Source organism: Euwallacea similis, chromosome 30 (assembly GCF_039881205.1).
Source record: "Euwallacea similis isolate ESF13 chromosome 30, ESF131.1, whole genome shotgun sequence".
Taxonomy (NCBI): Eukaryota; Metazoa; Arthropoda; class Insecta; order Coleoptera; family Curculionidae; genus Euwallacea; species Euwallacea similis.
The window spans coordinates 1,675,813-1,687,058 of record NC_089638.1 but is presented as its reverse complement, the minus strand read 5'-3'; the positions used below and the strand labels follow the sequence as shown (position 1 = coordinate 1,687,058).

General features: G+C 33.6%; 1 protein-coding gene across 1 annotated transcript; it reads left to right on the top strand.

Annotated features, from left to right (window-relative positions):
- The first annotated feature begins 904 nt into the window (after window positions 1–904).
- On the top strand, window positions 905–11,029 carry Mtp (microsomal triacylglycerol transfer protein). The gene is made up of 10 exons (XM_066403564.1): window positions 905–1,083; window positions 5,359–5,894; window positions 7,706–7,894; window positions 7,955–8,568; window positions 8,615–8,903; window positions 9,433–10,077; window positions 10,129–10,329; window positions 10,391–10,545; window positions 10,633–10,800; window positions 10,854–11,029. Exons 2-10 carry the CDS (start codon window positions 5,619–5,621, stop codon window positions 10,993–10,995), a joined length of 2,679 nt encoding a protein of 892 aa, XP_066259661.1. The 5' UTR covers window positions 905–1,083; window positions 5,359–5,618; the 3' UTR covers window positions 10,996–11,029.
- Window positions 11,030–11,246: the final 217 nt, after the last annotated feature.

The following is an 11,246-nucleotide window of genomic DNA, read 5'->3' as shown; positions in this document are numbered from 1 at the left end:
GTTGTGGAGCCTTGGAAAGATATTTTTTTCGAACAGTGATTTGTGGCGCCAAAAATTCTCAAAATTCACGGACCAAAATAATACTGTATCTCGTAATTTTAAAAGATATTGATAAACGGTTTGCGGCATTTTATAGAGCTAGCTTTTTATAGGCTCCACGCTCAGTACCGGCTTTTTTATGGGGGTCGACAGACCAGGAACGGAGGTGGACACAACGATTTAAAAAGTACTCGCCCAAGACGTCAGTTTTACTAAGGCCTGTCCTGTCTAGATGCATTACGACATCTCTATCCTCCCCTAAGAACCCCGTCACTATTATGACACAAGTGCTGTAAAACACATAATTTGTTTCAGTGTCTGTCTCGCACACGAAGGCCGAAACCCAGACAAAGATAGCCATTTTGTCTTGATGTTGAAATTATAGTTTAACTCTCGGCTGTCCGCTCTTGCCTAGGACTCTTGCCTAAAAGTTCGTTCTAAAAAAATTAGAACCGATGGAGTTGCGTTTCATTGAATAGTTTATATTGTAGAATGGAAAAATTATTATTTTTCGGCCTATGCAGGGCATTTTAAACATCATTTTTTAAATTGGTAAATTGAAGAAATTGTTTAGGCCGGGTAAAATAAAATTAATAAAAATAAATTTCATGGAATTAGCTGTACAAAATGTGATAAATACAAAATTATAACTAAAAAGAATAAAAGATTTTTTTTCTCAAGTTGCAAATATTTTATTTCAATAATACAATGAACAGTTTTATATGGCGAAGTTATTCGTTGATTCGTTTCAACACAATGGATAGTTTAATATGGGGAACCCTGTACAACAAAGAGGATAAGGAATTATCCCTAGTAGGCAACATAAATTATCTAATTATAAGGCAATTGTCCACTTATTCATTCGACCATCCTCCGAAGTCTACAAACGCGAAAGGAACGTCACCATAAAACTGTTTATTAACGGTACTCCCGCGCTAGCCAGTCGACTGCAGGTACCAGTATATCGTTGTTGGTTCTACATTTTAAACCGGAAAGATTCCTCATCAGTATAAAAAAGAAACACCAGTGATTATAAAACAGAAGGTAGGTCAGCCCAGTTTTTATTTTCTTTTATTCTAATAATTAAGGAAATTCAATGAAGAACGCCGCAATATGAACCTGGTACAACCAGCATATTGACTATTCTGTCTATACTACCTGTACTATTATTCTCTACAGAAGTATAGGATTTTCCATGTTCTACATATATATATATATTTTGTATTTCCATTTTCTACATATATATATATATATATATATACATATATAATATATATATTATTTTATGTTTTTTCGTCGTTTTATTAGTATGTATTTACGTACTTTAATTAGGTAGCTAGTTGTACCTTGAACGTTTTATATAGTCATCCGACGAAAACTTGACCCCCCTGAATCTTGAAAAATTTTTCGGAAAAGTCCCAAATACGTCAAAATAGTTTTTTAGGTGGACCATTTTTGTATAAAATTAAATCCCCAAACTTCACTCTCAGGCACGTCACGGCAATCCTCTCAAAATTTTTAAATGAGGTCATGTGACACCTTATATTAAAAGTCTTTCAAAACTACATCAAATAGTGTAATGCCACTCAAAATCTATCGATTAATTTTTGAAAAAAACAGCTAGAAATTTCATAAAAAATACAACTCAATTAACAATGAAAAACTTGTTTATTAATAGGAAATTGTTTTTTTTTCGATTTTGTGCTTACAAACAGTCTTTCGTTATTTTTATTTATTTATTCTTTTATTTTTTTATATTTTCGTTCTTTTTTTTGTCAAAGACTGTTTGTAAACACAAAATCTAAAATCAACTAATCCTCTATTAACAAACAAATTTTTTCTTTGTTTACATACTATTTAACTGAGTTTGTATTGCATTTTTTACCAAATTTATAGCTGTTTTTTGTTAAACACTAATTGACATATTTTGAGTCGTATTACACAATGGAATGTAGTTTTAAAAGACTTTTAATTTAAGATGTCACATTACCTTTTGTATAATATAAAATTTGTGAGAAAATTGCTGTAACGCACATAAGAGTGAAGTTTGGGGATTTAATTTTATAGACAACGTCGCCCCCCTCAAAAGTTATTTTGACGTATTTTGGCAATTTTCCGAAAAATCCTTATTTTTCAACATTAAGACGGATTTAAGTTTTCATTAGATGACCCTGTATAATACGCAGTATAATATACAACATTATTAGTTAGATGTCCGCAAGAAACCATGAAAAGAAGATTTTTCGACTACTTGCTTCAAAAGACCCCATTATTGGATATTTATGTATTGCATTTAATTACTGTGAAGTCCGTGATCTCACCTTTTTTAAACACAATAGAATTAAACATGACACGTATATGGCTCATTGTTAACCTAGAGAGCTAATAGGTCCCAATCTGATCATTATCCTGATTGTTGTACTTATAGTCGCCATGGAAATCATTGTCAAATGAATCCTCACTGTTGTTTAATTTTTACGGGGATGTCAACTTATACAGAGTGTTTCCTAAACATATGATACAAATTTACGTCAATACATTCTATCGCTTGAATAAAAACAAAAAAGGTTCTTTGAAACAAATGTCCGAGACCACTTTAAAATATAATCCTAATAGGAAGATATTGAAGATTCATAAAGATTAGAGCCTAAAAACCCGAAAACAGTTTTTTGGGGATATAAAAATTTCAGAATGTTTAGCAGTCGTTTTAACAAGAAGATTTATCATTCGTTATTTATTTTTATTAAGCTATATTATATTCCTGTTATTTATATTCTATTTATTATTTTTATATTATTTTCCCAGGGGTAGTGTGTTTGAGAATAAAATAAAAATTGACGACATTTATTTCGCAAGCTTAGAGTTTGACAGTTAAATGACAAGTGGGAGGCTTAGTCCTAGACACAAGGGCGACTGCTATTTCTAATTTCTAACTATTATTCCAGAATTCCAAGTTGAATGCGTGGGAAGCGCCTCCTGGAGAGGGCATATACACTTCCTTGAGCAAATCTTTCAGAATATCGATTCATAGTGTAAGAGTTATTGTGTATAGAATTACAAACACAAATATTTGATCTAATATGTATTATCGACGAATGTGTGTGTTTTAACGAGAAATAAATTTGTATGGAAATACGTAAACGCCCCCGAGCCCACCCAGCATTAAACCGTAAGCTTAAATTAAGTAACAAAACACATTAAAAAAATTTAATGCTCAAAATTCTTACAAACGTTATTACAAACAAGATGTTATCGGACTTACGTGACTATAAATATTTAATTAATGAATTCGTTGTAGCAATTTAATAATTTAGAACTTTTCCGGCAAATTCCGTTGTTTGGTTTGCCGCCTACATATGAACGTACAGGGTGTTCCTAAATATTATGTACATACGAAAAGGGATCATTCTTTAGCTATTTCACGACTAAAAGTTCATATAAACATAGGTCCACAAACACCTCGTTACCTATCTACAGGATGTTCAGATTACAAAAATTAAAAATGAATACCTTTGATACATTACGAATTCGAATATTAGTTGTATTTGAAACCGTAAGAAATTCTCTGAAGGTATTCGAAAGAGTACGGGCATTAATGACAAGGGCGGACGCATGTGTAAGAATGGGAAGAGGTCACTTTTAACAGTTGCTGTAACGTAGCTGTCTTGTTAACGTTATTATTATTATTTAAGGTCATCCCGGCCTTAATTTTTAACAAGTATTGTGGTTCCAAATAAACTCCCAAAATCCTTAAAATGGAGAATTACCTATAATAAATAATTACTTCCCATAATAAATTTTAATTTCATCTGGTCAACTACAGAATTTTTTTTTCTCGATAACCCACGCAGATACAATAAAACTATAAGAGATCAAAAAGCTTCCAAACAAAATAAAAAAGTTATTTTGTATTTTAGAACCTACCAGCGGGGTACCGCAAAAAAGCTCAGGAAAAGAAAAGCGGGCAACCCCTTAAAAAAATATCACCCTGTAGATTATCCAAACCATTTGACATGCCCAATGATATAACGCCTATAACGTAAACTAAATTCAATATTTTAGCTAAATATCTCAAAAACTGCAGCAGCTATAAAGAAAAACTGAAAAATTTCTGAAATTTGAACATCCTGTATATAGGTAACGAATCGTTTGCTGACCTATGTTTATATGAACTTTTAGCCACGAAATAATTTAAACAATTACCCCCTTTCATAAGTACATGGTATTTAAGAATATCCTGTATATGTATAGGGTTGTTATATTCCGAATTCGTTTATTTAGGAAATATCGTTACTGTAAGAGACAGAGAAAAAGGAATTTTTTATTGTCTTTTTCTTAAAAAGTAGAAGAACAAGTTCAATTTTGAAGATTTTCAATAAAGCCTCGTCATTTAGTTGTTGTGTTAGTTACTCAAAGTAATTGAAATATGTTTCGGACTCATTGTCGGAATTACTATTGCTTTGAACATACAGTGTCAGCGAAAAGTGGATAAACAATTATAAAATATGGCATTTTTGATCATTCATACTATAGTCTTTATTGAAATAGTTGCTATTGAAAGCTGCTATGTCTTACAAAATTATTTAATTTGATTTAAGTAAATGGAATTTAAAAAAATTGAATGTAAGGTTCAAAGAGTGAAGCTTTATTAATTATTATATTGAGCACCGTTTGGCTACAGACAGTAACACAGTGGTAAGGCATAACAGCTTTAAAGGGTGATTTAAAAAAACAAATACATTCAAAAAGCAGAATTGTGTTCAGGAAAATTTTAGCTATCCATTAATGTATCTCGGGAGGAATCTCCTATAATATTAAATTTTTTTAAGTAGTGGTACTTGGGAGTGAGTAGTGAGTTGCAGTACATTTATTTTTGAATTCAAAGGTGGCCCCAAAAAATATAGATCTACGTATTTTTGAAAATTTTTTGTACTGTAATAGTTTTTGAGATTTTTTGGGTGGATAGGTTTTTAAAAAAATCACCCTGTATAATGCATCCATTTTATTTATGCGTATACAACAAACTGAACAACCAAATGACGATGGTTTATCGAAAATGGCCTGCTGATCTAGATGAAGATCAGTACACATTACTTGCAAAACTGGCTAATTACGTTCAGTTAACCGAATTTAATAAATTGCCACTGGTTAATTGAAGAAGCACAATCTTGATTCATATATTCGCTTCTGGGCATATTGATTTTTCTATTATCAGTTATCGATAAGGATATCAACAATCCACGATAAGACTGCCAGCAGTACTTTTAATACAAAATGACTAATCTACCTAGTTCAAAATACATATTCCTTTCTTTACAGTGCCTAAAACCATCCCAAAAGAAGCATGTCCTAATGGATATTGATAAACGTCTAATTACCAACCATCCTACCAGAAAGATAGCAATAGACCATATCTGAGTAACCTTCAACCTCCGTTATGATAAGTAAATTCTTGTCAGCGTTTAAATGTAGTTTGTTGGGCTTAGTTGGAGTAAAGAGTGATGATATTTAAATCATTTATGAACCCGCTGTATTATAGATTTTTGTGCATAAGAAATTTATTTATATAAAGTTCCAGTATGGCTCACATAGTAACGGGGATGAATTTCTATTCTCTTTTAATAACCGCGTATTTTACGCTAAGTTCAGGGTTTGTTCTGAGTTCCTCTGCAGCCGGCTCAGACAATTACATAAGCAGCTTTGTACCTGGTGAAAAACTTGCATATTCATGGAAATCATCGGTGATTATGAACGAAAATTCTGGGAACACCAAAAATATTGGATTTGAATTGGAAGGAAAAGTTTTGGTCAGTGCTTTATGGGGAAATGGACAGGAGCGGATTCTAAAAATTGAGGTTGGTTTTTACTTTTTTCTTAATGTACAAGAGTGACATACGCATAATATTTCTTTACTAAAACACCCTGTATATTATCTATCAAATTTTTCAAACGCGAATACTTTGAAAAGAATTGATCATCCCAGTAAAATATGTTACATCAAATATTCGTTAAATTCCAAAACGGATCCAAAAATGCAATGATAATAATATACCGGGTGTTTACCATATTATTTATCACATTTACGCACACCAATATCATCGTTATGACCCACCCTGGGTGCTTTGAAAAAAGCACAGTAAAGTGGCCAATCCTTATATTGCAGTGTAAAAGTTTTTTTTCTGATCTTTCAATCAGGATAGTTATCAGTAACAATTCTATATCTCTCCAACATTTTATTGTTTGTATCTTGAAGTTATTTCTAAGAATAAAATTCAGTTATCGAGGCAAAGTTGAGCAGATTGTTTGCAGAATTCGTTGCCATTTTCGGATTTCAGAGTAGTGAACATTTTCGCTTATTAAAATATGCAGGAATGATCGTTTCGGAAAGTAAATTAAAGTCAAGAAGATTGAAATTTAAAAGCAAATTCCACTAAAATCGCAATTATTTTGGTATTTGCTAAATTTTGTTTACAAGCTTTCAAAATTGTTCAAATAGGATTAATTATAACCAATACTTTCACTAGTTCAACATTTAAAGAATACATAAACAATGCAAAATTTAACTAATGTGATTTAATGGTGCCATTCGACAAAAATTCAAAAGAACAATTTATATTCAAATGTGTGTGGGCTTTTTGCCAACGAGCATTCCAAGGATGCTTAAATCGATTTTACTTGTTTAAAACTTTAATTTATATTCAGATATAATGATATCGAAAATTCACGAAGGAATACAATCAGCCCAAAGTTTATTTCTCTTCAGATGGAACGGAAAATTTTCCTAGAGACACAAAAGGATTTTTGGACAAATTTAAGTACACTCAAAAAATTTAATGCCGAATACATTTTTAGAAATATTTTCGAATTACCTCTGAATATTTTATGTATTTCACATGGAAATGAGCATAGAAAAAATAATTTATATATTTATTAAAACTAAGAAGAGGAATCAACTTTCAATTCCGTTTTTTCAACTTGCGCTTCGTTTTAAAGTTGACTTACACAACACCAAACCGTGTTTTCATAATTATGTCTTTATAAACGGCCACTTTGTGATAAGTAGTCGAATTATAGCCTCTTGGTAATGGTTAACTTCGCAATATTGCCTAAAATCAATTCCGAATGATCTCGCCTTATCTCCAGACTCGACCTCGGTACCACCCTAGAATTCTTTTTTCGTATCTACACTTGATGTTGGTTCAACGCCATAAGTCCGACGCAATTTATTACATTTACACTGGATACTTAGGGAACTCAGTCTGCGCCACAGGGAATGTAAACTGGCAGCCGTCTCGTCGCCGCAAGAGCCTGCAGCTATTCTCGTACGGCCGATGCGTAATCCTTTAACGTTGTCCCGTAGCCGTGCCAACTAAAGCCAACAGCTGCAGGCATCGCCGACGCTACCGGTCTCTGGCCCTTGTCGCAGTTCTGCAAACCTCCCTAAGATTAACAACTGCATTGAGAACCGCCCCTTTTAATATTTCAGTCACAAGTAGGAAAACTTCATGAAATTCGGAGCATTTGCATAAAATTCTGCTCATCTTTGCATTTATCTGGTCGATTTTCTATGTATATTATCAGAAGAGTTACCATTATAACGAAATAAATAGTATCCTGAGCAGTTTAAAACGTTAAAATTGCATTAGTTCGTATCATTAATTTTCAGCTAAATGAACCTCAATTGCAAGCGAAATCAACGTCTCGAAAAAATGAAAAATCGACATTGCTAAAAAACTACCAAAGCCAACCGTTTTTCTTACTACTAAAGAATGGCATTGTAGATAAACTTTTTATTGCTAAAAATGAGGAAATTTCCTTAAGAAATCTCGAGAAAGGGCTAGCTAGTCTTCTACAGGTAAGCAACTAACGAGTTACTAAAAATTTCATAATGGTAGTTAACACTTATCTTATTAAGTTCCAGAATCATGCCACACAAGAAGATACGGAAATAGACGCATCTGGACGATGTAAAATCTCATACATTTCCGATTCGACCATGAACAAAATTAAAACTGAATGTGATTATGATGACTTAGATACCTTCAAACACTTGGATGAGATATTAGGTGTAAACGTCGCTTCTTCAAGAGTTACTAAATATACTGCTTCAGAAAGTGATAACTTGATTAGATCTATAAAGCAGCATGAAAAACATACCATCCACATGCAGTCTAAATTAGAACTGGGTGCTGTTATTGAAGTCAGTCAACAACTTACCTACGAACAAACTTTAAGCTGTGATAAAATTAGCTCTAGTAATGTTGATGATGCCATTAGCCAGATTCTTGCTGGCGAAAGTTTGAACCTCCATGAAGAATCTCTAGTAACTAATGCGGAATCTTCACTCAAATCAAACGAGAAGAAGCAGTTTAACAAAAAAGTAGCCACTCTTCGAGGGCAACTCAAGACTGACCTTATTGGCTCTGCGAAGTCTGCAAAAGCGCTCTTATCTCTATTGGAAATTGCCAGAGTCAGCAATAGTGAAGATATATCTGAAGCTCTAAGTGACAAGAAGAATGAACGTATTCTGTAAGTTATATTACTTTGCGATATTCATACTAATTAAAAATTGTAGGCCTCAGCTCTACGACATTCTCGGTTACGCTCAAACTCAAAATACTCATGCTGCGGTAATGAAACATCTTCATTTAGATAGTGAAGTACACACTGACCTCATTGAAAAATACCTCTGGGCTTTATCGTTCTCCGTCCACCCCAGTATAGAGATTTTAGAGGACCTTTTGGCAAAATATTCAAAATACTTTGAGATACCCGAGAAGACTTCAGCAACATTAATTTTGACTATTGCTTCTATAGCCAGAACGTTGTCTCAGTCGAAAAAACAGGATTATGATAGTTTGAAGGTAAGAACATTTTTTTGTTGATTTCACTGAAATTTAGAAATCTGGAATCAAAATCAAGAGAAACGCGAATAGTTAATCAGTAAAATGTCAGGGGTGGACTGAATTTTTGTTTTAAATCCGCAAATTCGGTAACGCTAAGATCGAAAATACTGTAAAAAAATGTGTTAGGTGGACTTGCCAATACCAATGAGGGCAAAATTGCACCTAATTACATTATGAATAAATATCTGATGAAAAAAGATAAGCATGTGGATGGTGCACTACGAGCGCGTAAAGCGTACTTGGAGACTCATTGAAACAAACTATGCGCGCGTAAAAGAAATTTACGAGCACACACTGTTTCTGAGATTTGTTTCTTTCAACAGGAAATGTAACAGAATATTAAGATAGAAACCCAAGTCTGAAAAACTCGGCGTTTTGCTCTTCGTTTCGCAATATACGTGTGAAAAATGAGCATTATAAGTCGTGCATCTTATATTATTTTTCCAGTTGAGTAATTTACATTTTATTAAATCATCTTTTGCTCCAGATTTTAAAAAGAGTTGAAGAAACTATCATCAACGATTTCGATTACGCCAACGGAACCAAACGCTATGTCTTCCTAAATGCATTAAAAAATCTACAGTCTCCATCAACTCTTCCCAAACTGACCTCGATACTTCAAAACGGCACACCAAAAGAAGAAGTCTTGGCCTGGAAAGTCATTAAAAGCTTCGGAAAGACCTACTGGACCCCAGAAATTTTGAAACGAGCCGAAAGAACACTGTTCCAATTAGACAAAAAGCATGACATGAGCTCTAGAACTTTAACAGTGGACTTGATACTTGGGGCAGGACCTTCTGACTCAACTTTAGAAGAACTTCTACACTTTGTGTCAAGCAACTCTACTTATGAAGTCAGGCAATATGTGTTCCAGAGTATTAAAATGTTATCAGACAAATGTGAACGATTTAGTCAGAGAGTTTCCAGTATTATCAGAAACAATAAAAAATTGAACAACTATTCTGCTCTAGCTCCTAGGGGATTGTCTACAGCTCTAAGAAGAACCGTTTTTTATGGTAATGCTGTGAATGGCAGTTTGGTGTCAGTTCAAGAGATTAAATCGGGGATCGTGAAGAGAGGAGTTGTAGATGTGATTTTAACAAAAAACGATCATTCTAATGATCTCTTCACGGTAAGACAAATTTGTTCCATTATTCAACATTATTCACATTTATCACTCCAGCTAGGAATCTTCGCAGGGGGTTTATCGAGTTTCGTATCTAGTACCGATGATGAGGACGTTGATGACGAGTCTGCAACAGCTGGCATGGAACTTACAGTACTGGGAACTCAGATAAGGCCGTTTGTATTCTTCGATGGACAAGGTGAGCTGATGGGACATGTTTGGTCAGGCACCGCTTCGGAGATGACTCCTGCATTTCAAGTAGGTGTTCATGATTTTAATCTATGAATAGTTCATTATAAAAATGGCCTATGATTTTCAGGCTTTAATTTTGATACAAGATCATAAAGAATACCTGAGACTGGGTAACGGATTCATTGTTGAAATTGATCTGAAAGGGTCGGTCTCCTTTGATTTGTCAGGGAAAATTGAAGTGTCAATTTGGGGCCGTAATGCGAAGTCGTTAATTAAGAAATCGTGAGTATGCGCAGGTGTTCTCACTTTATTTATGGTACTATAGATTTCCCGCGTCACTTCAACCATAATTTCGTTTCATTCCTTCAGGGCAGGCTACGTCACTAAAGGTCACATAAAGGTAGAGGCCCCCTTTGCATGGAGCCAAATTGAATTGGAGAGTTCCATAGAACCGCAGCTAAGCTTGGAAATAGATTCAGATTTTTCTGGAGATGTTAAGTTATGCATGCGATTATCCCAGCCAACTTCGACATACCGGTAAATATTTAGTAGATAATTTAATTTTTTATTATTTTGTCGTTAATTTTTAGGTGGAAATTGAATAAGTCTGAAGCCGTGCCTGAAAAAAAACATCATCTCAAGCTAAACACAAGCCGGAGAAAAGAAATCCCAGGATTCACATATGCTCTGAATCGAAAAAATAGTGAAATGTGTAGTGCTTTGTTTAACTAGTTTAGTTTAGAGGTTTCGAACTAAAAAAATGTGTGCTGTGGATTAAAGACTTTTTAACAAATTTTGTACATATTTCTATGATAATACATCGTTGTTGCAAGTGCAGTTATCGTTTATAAATTTGAAATTCGCACACTGTTTTTAATGAGTGAAAAAATGAGGGAAATTGATTTTTGTTTATGATGAGATATATAAAGGAGAAACGAGATAAATGGTCTAAGAAACAATTTTCATACATTGCTATGATGATG

Coding starts and splice junctions, on each gene's coding strand:
- Mtp (XM_066403564.1), top strand. CDS start 5,619: ATGGCTCACATAGTAACGGGGATGAATTTCTATTCTCTTTTAATAACC. Junction 8,904..9,432: donor AGGATTATGATAGTTTGAAG/GTAAGAACATTT, acceptor CTTTTGCTCCAG/ATTTTAAAAAGAGTTGAAGA. Junction 10,801..10,853: donor CAGCCAACTTCGACATACCG/GTAAATATTTAG, acceptor GTTAATTTTTAG/GTGGAAATTGAATAAGTCTG.